The sequence below is a fragment of the Oratosquilla oratoria genome, chromosome 9, assembly GCF_046742065.1.
Source record: "Oratosquilla oratoria isolate Oo_2021 chromosome 9, ASM4674206v1, whole genome shotgun sequence".
Taxonomy (NCBI): Eukaryota; Metazoa; Arthropoda; class Malacostraca; order Stomatopoda; family Squillidae; genus Oratosquilla; species Oratosquilla oratoria.
In genome coordinates this window covers 11,719,071-11,746,268 of record NC_134785.1, presented here as the reverse complement: position 1 = coordinate 11,746,268, position 27,198 = coordinate 11,719,071, and the positions used below count along the sequence as shown (strand labels likewise).

Sequence of the window (27,198 nt, the reverse complement as noted above, 5' to 3'; positions counted from 1 at the left end):
CTAACCACAAACTGTTAGCATTATTTATAACATAGAAAAACTGAATATACAGGTTATTTTTTAAAGATAATATTTTATTTTTGAATTTCATATAATTTATTTACAAGCACTCAATTTATTATATGCAGTCTGCAAGTCAAGGAAAGATGAGTCTGCCACTAAAGTTATCGGGAAAAGTTGCCATAATTACAGGTATGATTTGTTAATCTCGTATCCTTTAGACATATGGTTTGAGAGGAAGTATCTATATATTTCTGTTAGAGAAAACAGTAATGTCATCCTATATTTCATAAAATAAGACGAAGGGTGTAGTACAACCAATCCACGGTTTTACTCATAATTACCTAAATACTGTAAATCTAATTGTCTGCCTTTAGTTTATTTCCTGAAATATATTTAGATGGTATTTTGTTATAACCTTTCAATCGTTCTTATAATGGTATTTGTTTACAAATTCTTTGGTTTGGTATTAGATAATTAGTGCAGTATTACACATTTCTATCTCATTCTGATTATCTGCGAATGAGATCTAGTTTGTATTGTTGAAATATATAACAGTACTTTATCTTAATCTCTTGAACACAGTGATGGGTAAATCTTCAGTTTTGACCATGGGAGGAATATAACAATAGAAAATTAGATATTAATTTAGTAAATTAAAATGTATCAACGCAGTATGCAACATTGTGTGCGGCAATGCAAATAAAAATACCTTGCCACAAGCTAAATATGCTAATGAACGAAGTCGGTAGCATAGGATTGGGATGTCATGTTTGTTATGGTAGATGCCGACGTCGAAGAAATGAAAGGATGATAAATTCGTCTAAGGTAAACTAAATTAAATTAACCTAACCGGTAAATCTATAGTTTCGACCATGGGAGGAATATAGCAATAGAAAATTAAATATGAATTTGTATACTCCGCAAGCTGAGAGAGTGGTTGAAAAGCCCGCCAACGTCTCTCACAACGACGACAACGAGGACGAGCCAGATGACATCTAATTTGCAGGTAATGATTTATCAAACACAGGTTAGGTTAGGTTAGTTTAGTTTACCTTAGACGAATTTATCATCCTTTAATTTCTTCGACGTCGGCATCTACCATAACAAACATGGCGTACCATTCGTCGTACACAACTTCGTTACTTAAGAAATCTGTTTTAGCACCTTTTTTGTTTCTCATTTCCGCACACAAATTTGCATATTACGTTGATACATTTTAATTTACAAAATTAATATTTAATTTTCTATTGCTATATTCCTCCCATGGTCGAAACTAAAGATTTACTCAGTGATGTGTATGTATGTGTCATAAGTCATGAGTGGGATATATGAGGATGCTAGCATCAGGTTCTTGAATGTATTTAATATATTTTTGTAGTTGTAGCTGACCCTGTATAATGATAAATTTGTTCTGTGAACAGGCTTGATCACATTTTCTGTGACATTATTATAATTATTCAGGGTGAAGAAGAAAAAATATAACAGCAGTAACTTAATATTTTGTTATGTGCACGCAAATATTTGACACGTATTGAGGTTAAAAATGGTGCATATTCTGGTGTAATAAGGCTAGTGTATTGTTGTCATTTCCTAACTTCAATTAGTTTTTGAATGACAAAATCCATATAGCAAATATTCTTTAGCATATCATATACATTGGGAGTATTTTTTTTTTTTAAGAATTACTTGTAATTGAATGTGTTTGAAATGAAATGTCTTAGAAGTATCATAGGAGTTACAAGGTTGGATAGAGTGAGAAATGAGGTGAGGAGGAGAGCTGGGGTAGGAAAGATGGAAGATCGTGCTGATGAAAGAGTATTGGGATGGTTTGGACAGATGGAAAAGATGAGTAAAAAGTGTGGAAGGCAGTGGTGGATGGAGTGAACTTGAGTGGACAACTGAGGATGAGATGGATAGATAGGCTGAAGGGTGTTGACCATGGACTGAAATGTATTGTCTCCAGATTTGCTGATGAAACAAAACTGTGCAGAATGGAAAATGATCATGTAAACCAATTAGATATTCAAGAAGATTTAGATAAGTTACAGCAATGGTCTGAAAAAGCTGATTCAACAATTTTTCTTCTAAAGTTTTAGAAGAAAAATTGTTGAATCAGCCTTAATCGAAGAATTTTCGAACTTGAATATCTCCAAAGGTCAGTGGTCCCTGGACATAATCCCACTGCTAGCCGTGAGCCGTTTGGTTAAGAATTTTCACCCTCCTGATTCAGCTCCCTCATCAATTTTGACCCCGCTTCCCTTCTGACCTCACACCTCCACCCACACATCCCTTCACCTCTGACTCTACCCTGCATGATGGATTGTCCTGTTTCTAGCTCTGTGTGTTCCCTTTCTACTCACATCTCATTTGTATTTATGTTTCTGCAAATTCTTGTAACCTGTACTTTCCTGAAGAGGGCTATAGCTATTAGCCGAAATATAGAAGTTATACTTTCTTCTAAGTTTCCTTTTATTCTGACTGGGTTCTTCATGATTATGCAATAGCATGGTTACAATTTTATATGTGCATTCTCTCTCTCATGGTAACCCCAATGTTTAAGGCAAAATATTAAACATTTTACATGAAGTGGACAAGATAAGATAAGGTGCTAAGATAAGAGGGAGGGTGGAGGGGTGTGGAGTGTATTCAGGGATGGAATGGGTGGGAATGATTTTATGCCTTTTTTTTGGGGCTACCCCCCTTGTAAGGGGGAAAAAGCCTTAGTATATGTATGTATGAAGGATGGAGTGAAGACACCCAAAGGGTGCTGTTAGAGCACTAGAAAGAACAATGCAAAAACATCAAACACAACCAACTGAAAAAAAAATAGAATAAACACCAGTAGCATCTACACCAATCTGCCACCTTCCCCTGGCCCTGACAACACATGTATACAAAAATACATGCACCCTAAGATCATAAAATATTATTTCAGGACTGACCCCTCCAGCCAGCTTTATACTTCATCAAATGCCCCTAAACATCAGCCCAATCAATAATGTTGTACATACATACATACATATACCAATGGCTTTTTCCCCCTTACATGGGAGGTAGCCAAAGTCAAAAGGCATAATTCCTCTCCCACCCATTTCATCACCCATTCCTCACCCATTCACCACCCCTCCATCCCTCCCTCTTTTCTTGGCTCCTCACCCATTGCCCTGGGTCAGAAGCAGTGCAGCAAGACACAGCACATCCACAGCAAGGCCACTTCATGTAATTGGCAATCCCCTTGTGCAGTAAAAGAGAAGAGGGGACAGGGAGTGGGGTTCACTAATTATATGAAGCGGCCTTGTTGTACATGTGCTGTGTCTTGCTGCATTGCTTTTGATCCAGGACAGTGGGCAAGATACAGGGATGACCTGTCATCCAGGAGGAGCCAAGAAAAGAGGGAGGAGTGGTGAATGGGAGTGGAGTGGATGGGGATGAAATGGGTGGAAGAGGAATTATGTCTTCTGAATGGCTACCTCCCTTGTAAAGGGGGGAAAAAGCCTTTGGTATATGTATGTACAATAATTTTGGTTGGGCTGATGATTAGGGATGTCTGACGATGTATAAATTTGAGGGGAGGGGTCAGTCCTGGAATAATTATTCTATGATCTTAGGGTGCATGTATTTTTGTATAGATGTGTTGTCAGGGGAAGGTGTCAGGTTATTGTAGATGCTGCTGGTGTTTTATACATTCATTTAATTAATTTATTTGTTATTGTAATTTATTTATTTATTTTTATTTCGTTTTTAGGAATGTCCCCTTTTGGGGCTACAGGTAGTAGGACTCCTAATCCCATCCCCCGTCCCTTTTTTGTCGCCTTTTACGACTCAAGTGGAAATACTTGGTGGCAGTATTCTTTTGCCCCCACCACAGGGTAGGTAGGCAAAAAAAGGAAATTAATATTCAGAGAAATGGTACAGGACAGTAACAAGGGGTTAGGGGACAGCATAATGGAGGGACAGTCGTAGTATAAAAGTGTCATCATTTCTCTATGTACAGAGTTCTCCTCTATCACAGACAAAATGATGTGTGGTTCTGGTCTGTAGGGGCACCCCATATAGACCCTAAAGTATCAACTGCATGCTACTTTGCCACAATAACATGCAGCCAATGTATACTGCTTCTGACCCAGGGCAGTGGACAGGATGCAGGGATGACCCATCATCCAGGAGGTGCCAAGATAGGGTGGAGGGGAGTGTAATATATGGGAAATGAAATGGGTGGGAGTGATTTCTATGCCTTTTTCTTTTTGGCAACCCCCCATGTAAGGGGGGAAAAGCCTTTGGTATATGTATGTATATTTTATTTATTTTATTTATTTATTTATTTATTTATTTATTGTTATTGAGTTCAAGATTTTACTAGTTACTTAGGTATTGCTTCAAGTTACCATGGATTTTTTTAAATTTCAGGTGCTTCCTCAGGGATTGGAGCAGCCAGTGCCATCCTCTTCTCCAAGCTAGGGGCAACCCTGTCCCTTACTGGCCGTAATGTGGACAATTTGGAGTCTGTGGCTTCTACATGTAAGGAGCATGGTACTCAACCACTTGTTATAAAAGGTTAGTTGTTATTTGACCTCGTTTAGGTTAATGTATTCTTGGACCTTCACATGATCAATATCTTACAGTATTGACACTGTCAGTGCTCCTACATGTGATAACTTACCTAGTTATATTTTGCGGGAAGGGGAGCTATGCTCGTGGTGTCCCGCCTTTGTATCTCGCAGTGTCTAGTTTGCTTTTAAACTCATGAATGGTTTTTGCGCACACTATTTCCTTGTCCAGTTTGTTCCAAGTGTCTAACACTCTATGTGGAAAACTGTTTTTCTTCAGATCTCTTCTGTAGCTATGTTTTTTTATTTTCTTTCCATGTCCTCTTGTGCTTCTCCTGTCCCACTTTAACAAGTCCTCTCTATCAAGTATTTCTGTGCCTTTCATGATTCCATTATCAACCAAAAATTCTTTAGATGTCTTTCAAGGATATTTGGTACCACCCTGGCATGGTACAGTGGGTATCTGCTCTGTCATGATCCTCTGAAACATAATTCAAAGGGGATTATCTCCCAGCTTCCTTTCTTCAAAACTTGACACCCACGCTTGATTTCCAGACAGGACACGTGTCTAAGTGAACTTTGACCGAAGCTCTTTCACCTTTTCAAGCAATGAAAGCTGACAACTGGCAACTGCTAGCCTCCTCCTCTTCATTTTTCTCCTTCTCTTCCTTTTCCTCCTCCTCCTCCTTTTCCTCCTCTTCCTCCTCCTCCTCCTCCTCCTCCTCCCAACAACAATGTGCCAAGGAATAATGAAGAGATGAGTCATTGGGACATATTTAAGGAGGAATAATAGAATTTAAAAGTAACTCAGCATTCCTCCATGAGAATAGTTATTACTTCATGCCTGGAAAGAGATAATCAATTCAACATACACAAGCCCTTCATGTATGTGAGGGATGCATCTTAAAAAAATTTACATAAAGGCATTCATGTAATTATTCAACTTGCAAATAGGGTGGTGTTCCTGTGTGCATCCTAGATATACACAAGTAATGATTCACTTTTTCATACACTTCAACAAAGAAAGTACTACAATTAAGGTAACACACAATGTAGTAACCACACACAACTTGTATAGCTTACAAAATTTGATACATAAGATAGAGACTTGATAGAGATTTCATCTATTGGGGAGATGCATGTAATGAGGAATTGGTGTAAATAGATGACTTCATATTTGATTAGTGACTGCATAGTTTTATGCAGTCACTTTTTAAGGGAATTTGATAATACCTTAGCAGACCAGAATTACATAGTATTCTTTTACATTTAGAGATAAATTTTCACTCTTGAGAAATGCTGAACTACTTGTCCTTGAACATCATGTGCGCTGCTCATAGGACATCACCTCCTCTTTTCTCAAGTTCCTCTGGTGCAAGGGATGGGAGGGGGACAAGAGTGCCATCACTGTGTTCCCATTTGCTCACAAAATATCCCATGTGAGCAAATTTCTCAGACACAAGTTTGTAGAAAATTCCCACAAAATGGCATCCCTGTTTAGGGCTAGGGTGATGCCTTATGAAATTACTTTGGTTTTAGCAATTGGAGGCACTTGCTCAGAATAGATACCCTTCGTAACCTCTGTACCCTGACTAGGATGTAAAATCACGTATTTGATATCCCTTGCTGGCTGCGAGACATGCATAATACCACTGAACCATTTCACACATTAAGAATCAGGCATATTTCAATTCAGCCACAAGAAGGACAATTGGTGTATGCATGAAAAGGTTGGATATACATTGGTCCCATTGTAATATATAAATGTTACTTAATAAAAAATTTTTTTTTCTGTATTAGCTGACATGAACAAGGAAACAGATGTCAAACAGATTGTAGAGCAAACTGTGGGGAAGTTTGGACGCATTGATGTACTGGTAAACAATGCTGGTATTATGGCATTGGGAGGCATTGAAAATACTAGTCTGGATCAGTATGATAGACTAATGAACACTAATGTCAGGTAAGAATTATGTTCAAGCTTAAGTTGTGGGTAACAAGATCACAGTGCAAGTTATTGTAACATACTACAACAAATTCCTGACCTGTTGCTGTCAAGTACCACTGGGGTTCTCAGATGATCTGACACTATTCTTTCACAATAGTTAACCACTTCCATACGGTGCCGCATACGTAGGTGGCATAAGGAGCAAGTGGATATGCGGGGCTGCCATATCGGCGTCTTGATTATATTTATTGTAGTTGCCCCTGCATAATGATATACTCTCTAAACTGTCTTCATCACATTTTAAATGGTTATCAAAATTCACGGGTGAAAGAGAGAACAATCGATATAAGCGGTGACTATATTTTATGATGCGAGTATTATTACGACACATCGTACGTCTGGCAGTTAATGCTGCCCGCGAGATTTTGGCCCGGAGTGAAGAGGTTAAAATTGCATTGACAAGCCCCAACTCCTTTCTTAGGTATAAGTCTGACAAAGAGTTGATGTTCCTAATGTAAATCTTGTCATCAGTTGACAGCTTCTAATGAATATCGAGTGACTCAAGTTTTATGTACAAATGATTTAAAGCTTAATGATATTCAAAATAAGTTCTCATGATTATCCAAAAACCAGCTGGATGACATGAAAAGATGCTGAATCTGCTCTGCAAGTTATGTGTACATTGACAGATTCATGTGTAAACAAACCATTACAAGGGAGGTAGCCAAAAAACAAAGCATAAAATCCACTCCCACCCATTTCATCTCCACATACTCCACTCCCATTCACCCCCCTCCCTCCCTCTTATCTTGGCTCCTCTTGGATGATGGGTCATCCCTGCATCCCACTCGCTGCCCTGGGTCAGAAGCAGTGTCGCAAGACACAGCACATCCATAGCAATACCACTTCATTAAACTGGTCTGTCCCCTTGTGCAAAAAAAGAGAAGACAGGGAAAAATCCCTTCAGGCTGCATCAAATTCTTTTTTCGCACATACTCCCTCACCCCCCATACTTCACACACTCCCTTTCATGCATCACAGCATCCTCCATACACAACCACCCTCCATGCACCCCTGTCTTCAGTCCTCTCCTGTCCTTCCTCAACAGACATTCCCCTCTTCCCCAAAGCCCCCTTCACCCCATCCATCCATCTCATCCTTGGTCACCCCCTCATGTTCACTCCCTCTACCTCTACCTTCCACACATCTTTTACTAATCTTTCTTCCCAACTTCCTCTCCTGCCCTGTTCTCCTCCTCACCTTCTCATTTCTCACTCCATCCAGCCTAGTAAGCCCTATCTTACTTCTCAGGCACCTCATCTCAAACACATTCAAACTCCTCTCTTCCTCTCTTTATGTTCAGTGTTTCTGCTCCATACAGTGCTGTCAGCACAATCACTCCTTCATACAATATCCTCTTAGCATCCATTCCCAAATGTCTATTTCTCATTACACTTTTTAATACCCAAGGCATATATATATATATATATATATATATAATATATATATATATATATATATATATATATATATATATATATATATATATATATATATATATAATTTGATGCAGCCTCAAGAGATTTCTCCCCATCTCTTTTTTTGCTTGAGGAGACAGAGAGGTGGGGTCACCGATGAAAGGAAGCAGCCTTGCTGTGGATGTGCTGTGTCTTGCTGCATTGCTTCTGACCCAGGGCAGTGGGCAAGATGCAGGAATGACCTGTCATCCAGGAGGAGCCAAGAAAAGAGGAAGGGAGGGGTGGTGAATGGGAGTGGAGTATGTGGGGATGAAATGGGTGGGAGTGGATTATGCCTTTAAATTTGACTACCTCCCTTGTAAAGGGGAAAAAACCCTTGGTATATGTATGTATGTGTATATATATATATATATATCATTTTCTCTCTGTATACAGATAACATAATAGGACACATTTGGTCTTTTCAGGTCAATCTATCAGCTTACAATGCTTTCAGTGCCACACCTGATTGAGTCTAAGGGCAATGTAGTCAATGTATCAAGTGTAAATGGCGTTCGCTCCGTAAGTATATAAGTTTAATAGCCTAGGAAATAAGTGTGATTAATATTTTGTTGTTCAAGGTTAAAATACTCATATCTTCTGTACAGTATTTGATTTTGTAGGGGAGGGCGTAACCCCTAAGATATTGACTGCTTTAACTTGGCCACATCCCTCTTAATAGGGAGAAAAATCCTTTTTATTTGTAATATTTTTGGGACTTTGATGACATCCCTCCAGGTCAGTCAGATAGCATTCTTGTATGATTGAAGAATCTCCACTCATAGAAGAATGTTGATAACTTTTGACTTGTACTTCTCCCTACTGCTACCCTCCGTAAATTTATCCTTAGTGATCCCTGTGATTCTACCTTCAGTATGACATGCAAAGATAGACATACTGGTTATTGGCGACAAAATGCAAATTTTATCTTATTTATTACATATGGAGGAAAAAATAAGAAAAGATGAAGTGAAAGCAGTTATTAAAATGATGAGTGTTTAAAAAAGGGAGGTAGCCTACATTGATGGCGGACTGGCTGGCGAGGTTGTTTAATGTTTATCTTATAAAGGGTAGAGTGCAGGAGGACTGGAGGAGTGCCTGTATAGTCTCGCTTTACAAGGGAAGAGGGGACATTTGTGAGTGTAGTAGTTTCAGAAGGATCAGTTTGTTGAGTGTAGTTGGGAAGGCTTTGATTGAGTGGTGAGGGTTTTGATTTAGAGGATTAGGAGAGGAACAGAGGGAGAAATTGATGAGGAACATTGTGGGTTTAGGACAGGTAGGGGTTGTGTGGATCAGATTTTTGTGGTAAGGCAGATATGTGAGAAAGCTGTAGGGAGAGGCAAGGATGTTTTTTTGGCCTTTATGGATTTGGAAAAGGTTTACGATGGGGTAGACAGGAAGACACTGTGGGAGGTATTGCAGATATATGGGGTAGGAAGAAAGCTGGTAAGAGCAGTCAAGAGTTTTTATGAGAGTAGTAGAGCCATTGTTAGAATTAGAAATGGAGAGAGTGAGTGGTTTCAGGTAAAGGTGAGACTTTCCCAGGGAAGTGTCATGTCACCATGTGTGTTCAATTTATGCATGGGTGGGGTGGTCCAAGGGGTAAATGCAAGGATAATGGGCTAGTGACTGGAGATTGTTAAAGAAAATGGAGAAAAATGGGAGGTAAGCCAGTTGTCATGTGCTGCCAACACTGCACTTGTAGCAGGATCAGAAGAGGAATTAAGGAAGTTAGTGATGGACTTTGGGAAGCTGTGCAAAAAAAAGGAAGTTGAATGTAGATATGGGTAAAAGTTAGGTGATGAGATGTTCAAGGGGAGAGGATGGTAGCAAATTGGAAATGAGTATTAAGGGAGAGAGACTGGAGGAAGTGGATAGCTTTAGATACTTTGGTGCAAATGTGGCAGGAAAGGGAGGAGTGGAGGAGGTAGAATATAGATTGAGATAAGCAAGTAAATGGCTTGGGTAATTAAAAAGTGTAATGAGAAATGAACATTTGGGAATGGATGCTAAATCTAAGAAGTATGGTAGGGGTTACAACGCTGGATAGAGTGAGAAACGAGGAGGTGAGGAGGAAAGCGGGAGTGGATAAGGAGATGGCAGGTAGGGCTGATGAAAGAATATTGGGATGGTTTGGACATATGGAAAGAATTAGTGAAGAGAGATTAGTAAAAGAGGTGTGGAAGGCAGAGGTAGGGGTGAGTGAATTTAAGGAGATGACTGAGGATGAGATGGATGGATGGAGTGAAAAGGGTATTGAGCAAGAGGGGAATCTCTGTTGAGTAAGGAAGGGAGAGGGCAGGAGATAGGGGTGAGTAGAGAATGCCTGTGTATAAACAATACTGTGATGCAAGGAATGGGTAGGGGGTCAGGAGTGGCTATGAATGAATATTTTGATGCAGCCGAAAGGGATTTCTCCCTGTCCTCTCTTTTGCTGCTTGAGGTGAGGGGGAGGGGGAGTGGTCGTCACTTAAGTGAAACAGTCTTGCTGTGGATGTGCTGTGTCTTGCTGCATTGCCTCTGACCTAGGACAGTGGGCAGGAGACAGGGATGACCTGTCATCCAGGAGGAGCTAGGATGATAGGAAAGGATGGTGGATGGCAATGGAATGGGTGGGAGTGAGTACTTGGCTTTTGACTAGGTTACCTCCCTTGTAAAGGGGAAAAAGCCATTGGTATATAGATACATAGATCAGTGTGTATTAGTATTTTAGTATTCCTAGTAGCTGGCTGTTTTGTGATACTTCATTCTCTGCCAAATGGAGGTAAAGCCCCAAGGGACTGATACCTACACAAATCCAAATGTGCATATATCAAATATAGATAGAAATGAGAATATATTGTAATTAAAAGTACCACACTGGTTAGATTCAGATTTATTAACATAAAATGGGGTAAGTTTGGACACTTGAGCTTTTTAGGATCTCGCTCAGTAAATAATTGTAATAAGAAAATTGTTGATATCAAAGTATAGTATAGTCTATGCAAGTAGTGTTTGAACCTTTGTTAAAAAAAAAAAAAGGAATTAATAATATTGGGTGTACTGCTAGTAATTTTGCAGAGAGCAACCATAAAAATGGTCCCAGCACTTTCAAACTTGTCATATGAAGAGAGAGAGAAAGGCGACCTACTGACTATCTATAGAATCATGAAAGGCACAGAAACACTTGATAGAGAGGACGTACTAATTTGGGACAAGAGAAACTCAAGAGGACATGGAAAAAAACTCAAAAAGGATAGTTATAGAAGAGATCTGAAAAAAAAAAGTTCAACACACAGTGGTAGACTTGGAACAAACTGGATGAAACGATAGTGTGTGCAAAAACCATACATGAATTTAAGAGCAAACTAGAGACTGCAAGATACAAAGGCAGGACACCACAAGCATAGCTCCCCATCCCATAAGATACAACTAGGTAAATATATCAATTTTGCACAGTTTTGCATAACCTCAGACACTTGTTAATTCACCATTTAAACCAAAGTATGCCTCTTGGCTGCAAGTATTTGAACATACACCCGCACCCCACCCCACCCCACATTCAGTCAGCGGTTACCCACAAAACAAGCTGGTCAGGCATAGGAGAAGAAGATTGTATCCATTTTCATTCATTCCCATTTGAACTCTAAAGGCTGCACCCTATCCATCCCTTTCCTAACATGACTGCCTGTTCATCCCTAAGGTATCCTTTCATGGAACAGGTTGTCATTTTAGTCTACACATTCTTCTCCAGCTCCCAACCCCTGTATAGAGTATGGACTGCATGTTTTAGATTTAGTATTTGGGACTAGATTTAATTACATTCCTTTGGACCAGAATTGCACAGTGTTCTTTTATTTTTAGAGGCTAAACTGCACTCTGAAGAAAATACTGAACTCTTTTTTTCATTTCTACAGTTGTATCTGTACTGCTATCTATATACTAAAGACTTTTTCCCCTTTATGAGGGAGGTAGCCAAATCAAAAGACACATACCTATTTCCACCCATTCCACTCTCATCCATAACCCTTTCTTCTTTTATTTATTTATTTATTTATTTATTTTTTTATTTATTTTTTTTTCTGTCGTCCTCTGCCCATTCCTTCACCTGGTACTACTACCTTTATCAAATCTCTCCTGTACAACCTCAGTAACTCCGCTTCTTCAATGCAATATTGTCCACAAGGATAGAATTGCTGTTTATTACATACATACATACATGTACCAAAGGCTTTTTCCCCTATACAGGGGGTAGCCAAAAAGAAAAAGGCATAGAAACCACTCCCACCCATTCCATTTCCTATATGTTCCACTCCCCTCCACCCTCCTCCCTCCCTGAAAAAAATCTCTTGGTCAGGATTCCCGACAAACAAAAAATGTGCATGGGAGAGTGAGGTTAAGAGCAGTAAATACGAGTCATTTTGGGAGAAATCTGAATTGACTTTCTGATGGATGATATTTTACTCCATTGCTGTGATGATGTACTATGTTGATTTCATTCCATCTAATGTAAAATTGTTTTATTTAGCCAAGGTTAAAACTTCAGTAACTCCACTGCATTGATATTGAAAAGGACTTAATTCTGGTTAAGAACAAATTAATTTATTCAGGGCAAGAAATGCCATTGTAGTGAAATGGTGAAATGATTTAATTTGCCCTTTCAGTACTGTACAGTGAAATATTGTGTGCATGTATGTGTATATACCTAATTGTAGTGTATGGGATCAGATCTGTACTCATTGGGGTCCCATCTCTATACATGTATCTACACTTATCAAAATTTGCCTTAGATTTAAGTTGTTGGCTTGAATTATCTATCTAATGTGTTCCACAGATTGATGCATCTGTGTAGAAAGTTATGCTTCCTTACATCCTTTAAGTAATCTGTCTTCTTTGATTTTTTGCCATGACCTTTTGTTATTCTTTCATCCCATACTAACTGAAATTCTTCATATACCTCATTTATTTATTGGTTATTATCATACTTTATTTTAAATTCATGGATGGTTCTAGCTAGTGCTATATCAGCTCCTTTGCTGTTCTTGGAGCTTTACATCTGTAAAAACTATGTTTGGATAGCTTGCACATTCCATCATGTCATTTACATAGAGGGAACATTACAGGAGCTAGAACTGACCTTTGTAGGACTCTGTTAGTTATTATATATATATATATATATATATATATATATATATATATATATATATATACACATACATACATACATACATACATACACACATATATTATAGTTGGAAAATAAGGATATATATCAAGTTGGAACTATACATGAATTTGAAGCTAAGTATGATAAAGTGTAGAGTAGAAAATAGGACCCCATGAGCATTGCTCATTTCTTGTATACTACAATTAGGTACATAGAATAGGTAAATACACATGCATATGTACTGTTTGCACTTGCAAACCTATCATATGAGGAGAGATTAAACTGGAGTTACTGATGCTGGAGCAAAGAAGAGAGAGAGGTGACCTACTGACCATCTACAGAATCATGAAAGGCACAGAGATACTCGATAGAGAGGACTTACTAAACTGGAACAAGAGAAACACAAGAGGACATGGAAAGAAAATAAAAAAACATAGCTACAGAAGAGAAGTGAAGAAAAACAGTTTTACATACATACACACACATATTATAGTTGGAAAATAAGGATATATATCAAGTTGGAACTATACATGAATTTGAAGCTAAGTATGATAAAGTGTAGAGTAGAAAATAGGACCCCATGAGCATTGCTCATTTCTTGTATACTACAGTTAGGTAGTATCCAGGAGGTGCTCAGATGAGAGGAAGGGTGGGAGGGGTGTGGAGTGTATTTAGGGATGAAATGGGTGGGAGTGTTTTTATGCCTTCCCCTTTTTGGCTACCTCCCTTGGAAGGGGGGAAAAGCCTTGGTATATGTATGTATGTATGTAGGTACATAAAATAGGTAAATACACATGCATATGTACTGTTTGCACTTGCAAACCTCATATGAGGAGAGATTAAACTGGAGTTACCGATGCTGGAGCAAAGAAGAGAGAGAGGTGACCTACTGACCATCTACAGAATCATGAAAGGCACAGAGATACTCGATAGAGAGGACTTACTAAACTGGAACAAGAGAAACACAAGAGGACATGGAAAGAAAATAAAAAAACATAGCTACAGAAGAGAAGTGAAGAAAAACAGTTTTACACATAGAGTAGTGGACACTTGGAACAAACTGAATAATGAAATAGTATGTGCAAAAACTATTCCTGAGTTTAAAAGCAAACTAGACACTGCGAGATACAAAGGCGGGACACCACGAGCATAGCTCCCTTTCCAGCAAAATACAACTAGTTAAATACAACTAGGTAAATAAATTCATTATACACCTAAGTCTCTTAATCCAATATTTGCCAACCACCACTTGTGAGGATGTTTGTGTCCAGGACATAAGCCCACTTCAGGAATTGGTGGTGCTTTATGTCCTGGGGGGCCAACTCCCAAGGTGGGTTTATGTCCCAGGCCCAAATGTCCACCCTAGTGGCAGTGTGAGAGTGTTATATTAAGAGATATAGGTGTACATGTATGTGTATATAAATAGTGGTTGTGCCCTACCATTAACCAGGGTCAGTTTGGCTTGGTGGAGGGAATGTCTCAACAAGAAAACGAACTCGATGAATTCCATGGCCCCCGTAGTTGTACTGGTTACAGATTTTATTCTGGTGAGCACCAGGCTGCTCTGTTCAGCTAAGAAAACATTACCTTTCCAAGGGATTAACATCATACCAACATTAAGTTGTATGGATAATGTCTAAAATTAATTTAGGCATAAATGACCCAGGTAAAAATGGCACAAGGGAAAAAATAGGTAAGAATAATTCAGTAAGCATGATTCCTCCAGAACTTTGGAGCGTACATTGGGACAGATTGATGAACTTTGGGAAGTACATTGGGGCAGCATGATGAACTTTGGAATGTAAATCGGAGTTTCCCAATGACTTAAGAAAAATAAATACCAAACCAGTAACTCTGGTTACCACTTATCTCAGTGGTTCTACCACAACCCCATCACGGAAGTCATTGCGAGTAATAAAGAAAAAGGAAATATTCGCTTCTAAGGATACAGGTAGTTCTCGTTTTGTGCGAGATATGGGTTCCTACAGGCTTCGCACAAACTGAAATCGCACAAAAAAAAAAACATATTTTCCCCATAAGAAACAATGGATAATAGGGGGATGCGGGTTTTGGCCCAAAAAACTTCCATTTTTTGAACGAAAAACACATTTATTTGACTAATAAAGTGAACATGTTCTAAAAATGTATCGTTCTAAACCTATAAGTAACACTAATGTGTAAATAAAGCACCCATTAACACTCAACACGATGCTCCCTCACTTCTCACAGTCCCTCACAGTCACTCGCCATCTTCGTCTGTGCTGTCCACCTCCTCTGGCACATCCACTTCCACTTCCTCTCCTATAGCTTCAGGGTCATCCACTTCCTCTTCCTCTTCTGTCACTGGTTGCACAGGCGGTTTATTGAAAAACTCCAGCATGGTGGTCTGGCAGTTTTTCTTTTGAAATTCAGTCTGCATTTGAGTGTAGCAGAAAAGTGTGTCCATACACTTTCTTGTGATTGTGGTGCTTCGTTCAACATTGGGGTCGTGTTCTTCCAGCATGGCAAAACCTTCTTTTATTTTTCCTAATGCTTCACTGATAACAGTGGCAGTGAGCGTCCGTCCTCCCTCAGCCTTGTCTGCCGCTGCCGTCGCTTCTGCTTCTTCTCTTTCCCTCTTGACTGGCAGGAAAGCCCAGTCATATCCCTGAAACACACAAATTATCCGAGAATTAAGGTGTGGCCACGCTCCTTTTTCTTAACAAAGAAAACGTATAAGCCAGTCACTTGCATCACAAACCTAAGTATTTTTAATGTCACTTGTGTACACTTCACAAACCCTGATTAATTAACGGTATTAAATATTTGATTATTTAACACAATCAATAACAATAACAACATAAGAACTGTAGAATAAATAAATAAATATTAAATAAACCAATCTTACCTTAAGGGCTCTGGGGTTCTGAGAGTGATAGATGAGGACAGGCTTCAGCCTGCAGTCCCCCTCAGCGTTGGCTCCCAGCAGCAGCGTCAGGCGGTCCTTGGACACCTTAAAACCAGGCGCCGTCTTCTCCTCCTGTGCGATGTACGTCCTCGCTGACATCTTCTTCCAGTAAAGGCCGGTCTCGTCTACATTGAACACTTGCTTAGATGAGTATTGTCCTTCTTCCAGGGTCTTCTTAACCCCTTCCATACGGTGCCGCACACGTAGGCGTCATGGGGAGCGAGTGTATTCGCGAGGCTGCCATATCGGCGTCTTGATTATATTTATTGTAGTCGCCCCTCCATAATGACATTCTTTCTAATTCTTTTGTAATCGCATTTTCTATGGTTATCAAAATTCACGGGTGAAGAGAGAACGATCGATATAAGCGGTGACTATATTTTATGATGCGAGTATTATTACGACACGTCGTACGGCTGGCATTGGCTGCTGCCACCGAGATCTAAGTCCATGACGCCTACGTGTGCGGCACCGTATGGAAGGGGTTAAGCATCTCTGGGAATTTCCTGGCCAATTCTGTGTCTGCTGATGCTGCTTCTCCGGTCATTTTGATGTTATGAAACCCGTGTCTTAGCTTAAATTTTGCAAACCAACCAGAACTTGCTTGGAAGGATGTATTTGGCCCGTCATTTCCTTCGATGTCGTTAATGAGGCTTTTAGCTTTTTCCTGAATGATGGCCAAACTAACAGGAATGCTGTTCTTGTTCTGGTGTTGAATCCAATTCGCCAGCATTTTTTCCATCCTCTCCATGGCCGACGATCTGCTGTAGGCTACCCTCTGCAATGTCCTAGACGAACCTGCTTCCACAGTTGCTCGTATTTTTGCAGCATTGTCTCGGACGCGCCACAGTGTGCTCTCCCCCAATCCCAAGGCATGGGATATGATCGAAGTTTTTTGTCCTTGGTCATACCGGCTCAAAATTTCCATTTTCTTAGCCAGAGTGAGTGACTTGCGCTGTATTTTCTTAGCTGGAGGGCCGCTGCTGGTTCCAGGAGAAGATGAAGGACGTTTTGGGGCCATTTTGACGAATGAGTAAACTGGCTGGACTGGCTGTGACTGCAAACACACGAGAGGGCTGTAAACATTGAACTGGGAGCGGGAGCGGCCGCCTGTCGGCAGGCAGCGGAACTACGTATCTGGCGCACTGTTTGAAATGCGGTTGGGGCAAATCACATCTTAGCGAACAGATCGCACAATTTTAATTAATTATAATATTTTTAATGTCGCATCTTAGCGAATTCGCACAAACAGAACACGCACAAAACGAGAACTACCTGTACATGTATACAAAAGAGACTGAGATCAACTACTCTCAGTACTATTTGAAGACCTTTCAGCAGGATTGCAGTTACTCAAGGATAGATGTCTTGATAGACAACTCCCCTGCTAGAGTACTTCAACCAAACCTATGTTTCTGTTACATATGTTCAGAGAAGAAAACAGAACTCCCAGCCAGGCATTCCAGCAGTGAACCTTCCATGCATTACACCAAGATTTCCTCCAGAACTGTGCGAAAGTACATAAAGCTACCATGAATGATTGTCCATGAACCAACAACCTATGTGAAGGCAGGAACAACAAATATCATCTTGTTGGCTACCAGTACTCATCTATATTGAAATGTATGGGAATGATTCATAAGGAAGAGGTTGTTGTGAATGCAATGATAGCAAGGGACTCAGTTGGTGAACCACCCAGGAAGAAAACAAAGGAATTATACATTGATCTACAACAAAGACTAAAGAATTTGTGCAAAGACTACACAGAAGGAAGGAAAAACCTTGACCAAGTATTATATCATTGACTTGGCCACAATATAAAATTCAAGATAATAAATTCTGTTTATAAAGGTTAATATAAAACAGTGTTCTCATGTCTTAACATACTTAATTTTATTATGTTTTTATACATTTGAAACATAAATATAAATAAATGGAGGTAAGGCAATTTACTTTTTTGCCAATATCAAATGATAAATGAAAGGTTAGAAAGATAGATATCAAGAAAATAGACTTTATTATTCAAAACTAGTTTTGAAAGTAGACAGACTTTATTCTACTGTTTCCAAGAGTGTATATTTCAATAATCTTATCGTGCCACTTTCACCCATTTTTTCACTCGTGCCATTTTTACCTGGGCCATTATTACCGTTCTTTTACGGTAAAAATGGCACGAGTGAAAAAATGGGTGAAAGTGAATGGGATGGAATGGGTGGGAATGATTTTATGCCTTTTCCTTTTTGGCTACCTCCCTAGTAACGGGGAAAAGCCTTGGTAGTATGTATGTAAATACCGTTCACAGTTCTAGTCTCGCAAAATGAAAAATATCGGTTGAAGTGATATAGATAAATTAATTGCAGATATACATGCATTTTTAAGATATATAATATTTGCTAATAAAAGAGCATGAAAAGTACTAGTGTAGTTTGATGAATATTGACATTGTGATAATTTTCTATCAAAATACGAACGTATGTTTACGTCGATATTTTCGCTACGAAAGCATACGATAATCTTGGTAAACAAGGGGAACGACCGTGGACAAATGTACGGGGTAAATAGGTTTGGACAATGGATTTCGAGGCAGGGCAGGAAGTCAGTAACCTCCTGACGCTTTGCATTGAATATGTAGCGAAGAATGTGAGCCTGGTCGATTCACTGGTCGGGTACCCAGAAGTAATGGGAAAACAGATATTCGAAGCTGCTGTTCGGCTTGGTGGATTGACATTGAATAATCCGACCACTCAGAAGGCTCTACAAGTTTTTGTCGAAGCTTATGGCAAGGAATTTATTGAGGCTTTTTGTTGCAAGGACTTATGTTTCATCAGTGAATACTGTGAAAATCTGCAGGTTTTACTTCAACCAGTGACTCATCTTGACCTCAGTGATTGCAATTTTGGGGATGAATGTGACATATTGAAAACACTACCTTATTTAGATAATATCAAGGTTTTGAATATTGCAAACAACAAGTTGAGTGATGATGGCCTCCGTCTTCTGTTAATGCGATACAAAGTCTACAAGACTGGGTTTGATGCTTTGGAAAGTCTTGACATTTCAAGAAATGAGGTTTCCCCCAAGATTCTAAGGACAATTTTAACATTCCCAAAATTGAGACAACTTCGAGTGTCAATGACAATAAAGGTGAAAGCCAATGGTCAGTTTGTTTCAGAATGGAAAACACAGTTTAAACGTGCTAAGTTTGTTATAGCAGATGAAGCACCGCCTGCAGAGACAGTAATTACGCAAGGTTGGGGAAAGCCTCTTGTGACATTGTGGGAGAGAAAAATTCAACAGTGGGAGCAAGAGAGACAGGAGCGAATATTAAAGAGACGTGTATCATTTTATAGCGGCCATTTTAAGAAGGCCAACGCATTAGCTGTAAGAGCCCATGCACCAGCAGGTATCTTTGAGACATACTGTTACGTTAAGTTTGCAAGTGGAGATGAATCGCTTTCAGATACAGATAGTTGTGAATCTGTGAAGAATTTCCAAAGGAGGCTGACATTTTCGAGTGGGAAGCGGAAACAGGAAGAAGTGCTGTGGTGTAATGCCAAAAGACCAAAACTGTGTAGTGCCAGTCAAGATATGATGGGTATAGATGAAGAACTGCTCATGATGTACCTGGAAAAATAAAGGTAAGATTGCGCTTTGAATTAGCACCTTTGGAAGATTATGTACATGGTGCTGCTTTGGGGTTCGAAGCATGAGGTCCTGAATTGTAGCCACACTCCTGGCTTGAAAAGCTTTCACTAATAACACAAGCTGTTACTGTCCCCATTGAGCAAGGTGGTAGAAGAGTGTGTGTGTGTTCAAGGTTATAGCACTACCACTTGTGGATTGGGCAATATGGGATCAGTAAATTTTTAGAAGTGCACACCTACACGATATAACAATAAAAGATTAATTCTTAATTTTGTAAATTATTATACATCAATGTAATATGCAATTTTCTTGGCAGAAATCAGTAACAAAAAAGTTACTAAAACCAATTTATTAATGAATGAAGTTGCAGTGATTGAATGATACATCATGTTTGTTTTGATAGATGCCGAGGTTGAAGAAATGAAAGGATGATAAATTCTATTCTAATCTAACCTAACCAATATTTAGTAATTTGGTACCTCAAATTCTAAAGATCATCGGGGTCATCATCATTGGCATGGATGCTGACAGCCTGATTATTATTGTACTTTGGGCAATTAATAGATGACAGCAGAACCCTGTGTTCTCTCTAAAAGTATATCACCTTCGGTAATGCATTTGAATGTTAACACACTCATCCTAGTAGAAATTTTATGAAAAGCCAACAATTCTAAAGTTGCTCCAAATTGTTCCAGTTCGCTGGGGTGTTGGCGTACAGCATTTCCAAAGCAGCTGTGGACCAGATGACTCGTTGTGTGGCTTTAGGTAAGTTATTTAACTTTTTGGTTAACTCCAATGTTATTGGGAAAGCATTTGGGTATTTTTTAATTCTTGGAATATGTATAGTGGAAATTTGAATGGAGGAACTGTTACTTGAAAAATCTTTAGAACCCAACTTCAGGTATATGGGGACCTCACCTACTCAAGGTGATCCAGTGGAAAGGATCATCTTCTTGCCTCTCTCTACCTCTTTCTCTTTCTCTGTTTTTCTCTTTTCCTATCTCTTTCTTTCTCCCTCTTTTTCACTCATTTCACAGACTGCCCCATGGCTGGCTAGTGCCCTTCCCATAGAGATATGGGGAGTTGGGTGTTGCATTTTGTGTGGGACAGTAGTAGTGGGAGGAAGAGGGAAGTAGTTTGTTGTCTGCTCTTCTAAAGTGAAAAGATGAAGTAGATACATTTGAAGTCAATAAAGATTTTGTTGTTAAAGTATTGAGTTTGGTGGGCTTTTTTGAAGGGTTTGTTTTGTTATATGGGTGTGAATGTGTTTCAGTGTGGATGTTTTATGTGGTTAAGAGTAAAGTTAATTGAGAGGCTTAGAGGAGGAACAGAGGGAGAAATTGGTGAGGAACAGTGTGGGTTCAGGAAAGGTAGGGGTTGCATGGATCAGATTTTCATGGTAAGGAAGATATGTGAGACAGCTTTAGGAAAAGGTAAGGATGTTTTTTGGGCCTTTATGGATTTGGAAAAGGCTTATGACATGGTGGACAGAAAGGCACTGTGGGAGGTTTAGCAGATATTTGGGGTTTGGGGAAAGCTGTTAAGTTTAGTCAAGAGTTATTATGAGAGTAATAGAGCCTTTGATTTTGCTTTTCTGACCCAGGGCAATGGGTGAGATGCAGGGATGACCTATATTACATGAGGAGCCAAGAAAAAAGGGAGGGAGGGGTGATGAATAGGAGTGAAGTGCATGGAGGTGAAATGAGTGGGAGTAGATTTATGCCTCTTGACTTTGGCTACCTCCCTTGTAAGGGATAAACCTTGGTGTATGTAAGTAGTAGAGCCTGTTTTAGAATTGGAAATGGAGAGAATGAGTGGTTTTAGTTAAAGGTGGAACTGCAACAGGGACGTAGCTGCTCAGTGTGTTCATGGATGGGGAGGTGGAGGAAGTAAAGATGAGGGTAATGAGCATGAGACTGTAGATGGTTAAAAAAAAATGGAGAAAAGTTAGAGGTGAGCCAGTTGTTATTTGCTGATGACACTGTGTTTGTGGCAGGGTCAGAGAAGGGATTAAGGAAGTTTGTGACAGAGTTTGGGAGGATATGCAATAGGAGAAAGCTGAAGGTAAATGTGGGTAAAAGGTAATGAGCTGTACAAGAGAAGAGGTTAACAGCAAGTTGGAGTAGTAGTATCGTATGGCTTTCTTACACCTCCAACTTTGTATTTGCTAGCCAGTCTATGAATGTTTGATTTGCTTCATAGATAGTCTGGTAACCCCCAGGCACTGCTGTGATTGGGCAGTGCAGTACGAGTGCAGTCCATCGCGCCGGATCACCACGCTGTCATCGTGCGGTGGCTTAAGTACCCTAATGCCTAAGGATTGGGGGAAAACTAAGAGTGATCCCAACATGGCATCCGGACATAGACTCGATCCATCTCCCGGATACACACCTCCACAATCATGAATATCCCTCAAAATGTATTCCATACTGGCTCGGTCGACGCCCAGCAAGTTGGAAATAAGGAGAGACTGGAGGAAGTGGATAGCTTTAGGTATTTGGGTTGCATATGGCAAGAAAGGGAGGAGTGGAGGTGGAAGTAAATTGTATACTGAGAGAAGCAAGTAAATGCCTTAGAGCAGGGGTTCTCAGCCTTGCTTGGCCCATGCACCCCTTTCACCATTTGTCAGAATGTCATTCCCCCCTTCTTCCCAAGATTGTCTGTTTCAAAAGGTGTATTCTAAATAATATGCAAATATTACTAAAAATCCTTTTATTTTTTTCCAAATTAGTATATATACATCTATAATTTTACATGGATTATGTTTATAATAAAGTTTTACAAATTAAATGCAAATTGAAATTATTGATAGATATATAAAACTTGAATAAAAGTAAAATAATTCTTTTAATTTATAATGAACTACTTAACAGGAGTAACATTTTTCTAATTCTAAGATTAACTTGGGTCAGCACAGATATAATTCCAGCCCAGGTGACAGGCCAGATAGGCCAAAACCTATAATTGTCGTAATTAGATAAACAAAACTGAATGTTAGAGAACTTAGTCGAACGAGTTCTCTAACAAAAATCGTTAGAAATATATATATGTGCTCAAGACTTCGATGGCTAGTTCCTTGCCGAGGTTTTATCGTCCTTATGGAGACAAGGTTAAAGCTTGTCACGGTACCAGTGTTGAAGTTAGTCACTGGGACGAGGGTTGCAGCTAGTCTGACGCACCGTGACAGAAAATTGGTCTTGTTCGGCAGGAGTTTTATTGAGCCTTCAAAACGGTTTCGAAGTCACGGGACAACAGATACTTGACGTAAGTTCTCAAGTTCCCGATTTGTTAATCAAATTATGACATGGGTTTAAATAATAAAGAGGGAGGGGAGTTTAATAATGTTAATTGAAATTACAATAGTGTGGTACAAAGTTACAGGAAAGATTCCCAATTCAAAAATTAAACGAGCTTTCGGGAAATTGCCGTAGCTCAAGGTAAACAAAGCCAATCCCGTAACAACAATTACCACACTCACCCCGTAAACTTACTGTGGTCACAATTCACCCCCAGAAATCCAAAATTTCCCCCTGGGGTGAATTTCACCCCTAATGAGAACCCCTGCCTTAGAGGATTAAAAAGTGTTATGAGAAATAGGCATTTAGGAATGGATGCAAAGAGGAGGCTACACGAAGGGATGATTGTGTTGACAGCACTGTATGGGACAGAGATCTGGGATTTAAGAGTGACAGAAGAAGAGTTTAAATGTGTTTGAGATGAAATGTTTGAGAAGTATGGTAGGGTTACATGGTTGGATAAAGTGAGAAACGAGGTGAGTATGAGAGCTGGAGTAGAAGAGGTGGCAGATAGGGCTGATGAAAGAGTATTAGGATGGTTTGGACACATAGAAAGAATGAGTGAAGAAAGATTAGTAAAAGGTGTGGAAAGCAGAGGTGGATGGGGTGAACTTGAGGGAATGGCCGAGGATGAGATGGATGGGTGGAGTGAAAGGGGTGTTGAGCAAGAGGGGAATGTCTGCTGAGCAAGGAAAGAAGGAGGCAGAAGATGGGCTGAGTGGAGTATGGCTGTGTATAGATGATACACTGATGCAAGGAAGAGAGGAGGTGGGTGAGAGAGGGGTAGTGAGGGGTTATGTATGGATACTTGGATTCAGCCCAAAGGAATTTCTCCCTGTCTTCTCTTTTTCTGCATGAGAGGACAGAGAAGGGAGGGTGGTCGCTGCTTAAGTGAAGCAGCCTTGCTGTGGATGTGCTGTGTCTTCCTGCATTACTTCTGACCGAGGGGAAGTGTGCAGGAGACAGGGATGACCTGTCATCCACAAGAAAATAAGTTGAGAGGGAAGAAAGAGTGATGGGTGAGAGTGGATACATGCCTTTTGACTTGGCTACCTTCTTTGTAAGGGGAAAAACATGGCATATAGGTGGATAAAAGATAAAGATATATGCCACTGGTACAGTTGTTGTAGACAAAGAAATGTGTGTGTATTAATATATATATATATGTTGATAAATTGTTTAAGACAAATGAGAGAGTGATAGGTGGGGAAGGGTAAACGAAGATGGGCTAAGAATACATTTATTGTTCTTACGTTTCGGTTATTATAACCTTCCTCAGAGAACTTGTTACAGAACATCTTGGTCACAACATTTATACCCGTAGTGGGGGAACTTGTGAAGCTTCGAGTGTCAGGTTTTTTCTAGCGCATTAATTATTAAGAGACTGGCTGCTTTAGATTTATATGCCTATCTAAAGCAGCCAGTCTCTTAATAATTAATGCGCTAGAAAAAACCTGACACTCGAAGCTTCACAAGTTCCCCCACTACGGGTATAAATGTTGTGACCAAGATGTTCTGTAACAAGTTCTCTGAGGAAGGTTATAATAACCGAAACATAAGAACAATAAATGTATTCTTAGCCCATCTTCGTTTACCCTTCCCCACCTATCACTCTCTCATATATATATATATATATATATATATATATAATGTATATTATACATATATATATATACATGTATGTATAATATATATATATATATATATATATATATTGAAGAAACCACAGGGAAAATAAAGTCGGAATACTAAACGTTTTTGTCCATTACGACACCCTCTGAGAATGCTGTAATAGACGAAAACGTTTAGTATTCCGAATTTATTTTCCCTGTGGTTCCTGCATATCATTTAGTCACGCATTATTGTGATTATTTTTGCAATATATATATATATATATATATATATATATATATATATATATATAATGTGTGTGTGTGTGTGTGTGTGTCATGCTAACAAAGAATTCTTTGTAATATATTAGGTGAAATCCTGAATATGTATTGATTATGGTAGGAAGAGGGACTTCAATATTTGCTTTATATTTTTTTAAATGGCCCGAAGGGATTTCTCCTTCTCTTTATTTTGCAAGAGGTGACTAGAAGGGAGAATTCCCATGTAAATGAAGTGGCTGGCCTTGCTTTGGATGTGCCATGTCTTGCTGCATTGCTTCTGTTCTTAATTAATCGTGATGACCAATACATTCCAGACCTTGCACCCAAACAAGTACGAGTCAACAGTGTAAAGTAAGTAGGCCAGAGCACAGGGAAATAGTTGTGACTAATTAACCAGAGATGCATAATGATAGTAATATAGATTATTCTTGTTTACACATATATTTTACTTTCTCATATAGTATGAACTATGAATAACTTTTTAATGACTTTGCCATTTCCCAGTCCGGGTGTGGTCATTACAGAACTTCACAAGCGAGGTGGCCTTAATGAGGAAGCATATGCCAATGTTAGTAAGGAAGTCTTTTCCATTGTATATTTCTAACTATTGTTTGCAAAGTTAATGCATGTGCTAAGAGTTAACTTTTTGACGGTATTTGTACAATCATATTATATTTCATTTACACTATAAACAAAACTGTTTTTTTTTTTTTTTTTTTTTTTTTTTTTTTTTTTTATAATTCTTCATTTTGTTGCTTTCTCATAGTTCCTGGAGAGGGCAAAGCAGACTCATGCCTTGGGTCGACCTGGGGTGCCAGATGAAGTTGCTAAAACCATCGCCTTCTTGGCATCAGATGATGCCTCCTTTATTACCGGTGCCTCTCTTCCTGTGGATGGGGGACGTCATGCCATGTGTCCTCGATGAACTCCTTGGTTTTCCAGACATTGCCTTAGGATTACCAGGAATGCCACAACAACCTTATGTGATATTGAATAACAAATCTTGCATCTAATGTACATTACAAACTGGGTAGTTTCTATGGATTGAGAGTAATGAAAAAAGTATATTGTTGGTAATTGACCTTCCTTATCCTTAATAGTTAAATGACAGGTTCTTCATATAATGTGTGAATACATGACTTTCAATATCAGGGTAATGAATAAAAGTTGAGTAAAAAGGAAGAAGGGCCTAAGATGCTGAAGAAATTAGGGCTGAAAAATAAGATGGTATATCAAAACAAAAATCAATGAAATAACTATTAAGCAGAGTAAAATTACCAGTACTAATCTAAACAAAATCATTGTTTATATTGTGAAGTAACCCATCAGAAGTGCAATTGTGGATCCTAAAGAGAATTATTCACTGTGAGAATGAATATTTCCTCCCAAATTTGTAAAGTCGGTGATTACTTTGGCCCAGGTCTCTCTTGCAGGAGACCCACAACTAAGTATTTGTGTGCCTATTACTCTGTGGGGTGAAGTTTTGGCTTGAGAGTAGAGATGTTTTGTTTGAGTTGTTTTAGTGGAGCTATTTCTTAACCCCTTCCATACGGTGCCGCACACGTAGGCGTCATGGGGAGCGAGTGTATTCGCGAGGCTGCCATATCGGCGTCTTGATTATATTTATTGTAGTCGCCCCTCCATAATGACATTCTTTCTAATTCTTTTGTAATCGCATTTTCTATGGTTATCAAAATTCACGGGTGAAGAGAGAACGATCGATATAAGCGGTGACTATATTTTATGATGCGAGTATTATTACGACACGTCGTACGGCTGGCATTGGCTGCTGCCACCGAGATCTGAGTCCATGACGCCTACGTGTGCGGCACCGTATGGAAGGGGTTAAGAGGTGCTCAGATGAGAGGGAGGGTGGGAGGGGTGTGGAGTGTATTTAGGGATGAAATGGGTGGGAGTGATTTTATGCCTTTCCCTTTTTGGCTACCTCCCTTGAAAGGGGGAAAAAGCCTTGGTATATGTATGTATGTATTTCTTAAGAGACAGTGCAAAGGTATGCCTAAATAGAGGGATGATGTAGCCCAAAAGGAGGAAATTGTCTGCTTCATAGTTTATTTTGAGTGGATGAGGAGGAGGTTGCCACATGGTGAAGCAGTGGGTGATGAGAGTAAACCTTAATGTATAATAGATAGGAAACATGTGCACACACACACATACTTGCCACACACACAGAAAAAAAATAGTGATACTCAAGTTGGAACCAAACATGGGAGTTCACGCTAGTAAAAGCTATGATTAA

At 39.3% G+C, this 27,198-nt stretch overlaps 1 protein-coding gene across 3 annotated transcripts; it reads left to right on the top strand.

The window, feature by feature from the left end:
* The first annotated feature begins 57 nt into the window (after positions 1 to 57).
* Positions 58 to 26,018, top strand: LOC143028189 (3-oxoacyl-[acyl-carrier-protein] reductase FabG-like). Of its 3 annotated transcripts, none has more exons than XM_076189966.1 (8): positions 58 to 192; positions 4,411 to 4,557; positions 6,351 to 6,513; positions 8,444 to 8,537; positions 20,449 to 20,518; positions 25,256 to 25,292; positions 25,446 to 25,509; positions 25,708 to 26,018. In XM_076189966.1, the coding sequence occupies exons 1-8, from the start codon at positions 123 to 125 to the stop codon at positions 25,864 to 25,866; spliced, it is 804 nt and encodes a 267-aa protein (XP_076046081.1). In that variant the 5' UTR covers positions 58 to 122; the 3' UTR covers positions 25,867 to 26,018. The 3 variants fall into 3 exon arrangements, 2 of the variants coding, with proteins under 2 accessions (XP_076046081.1, XP_076046080.1); XM_076189965.1 differs by having other exon boundaries at positions 25,139 to 25,292; XR_012966692.1 differs by lacking the exons at positions 58 to 192; positions 4,411 to 4,557; positions 6,351 to 6,513; positions 8,444 to 8,537; positions 25,708 to 26,018 and adding an exon at positions 18,545 to 19,746.
* Positions 26,019 to 27,198: the final 1,180 nt, after the last annotated feature.

Excerpts from the sequence above, each read along its gene's own strand:
- LOC143028189 (XM_076189965.1), top strand. The coding sequence starts at position 123 with ATGCAGTCTGCAAGTCAAGGAAAGATGAGTCTGCCACTAAAGTTATCG. Across the intron at positions 193-4,410 it reads AAAAGTTGCCATAATTACAG|GTGCTTCCTCAGGGATTGGA; the intron begins GTATGATTTGTT and ends TTTAAATTTCAG. Across the intron at positions 6,514-8,443 it reads CTAATGAACACTAATGTCAG|GTCAATCTATCAGCTTACAA; the intron begins GTAAGAATTATG and ends TGGTCTTTTCAG.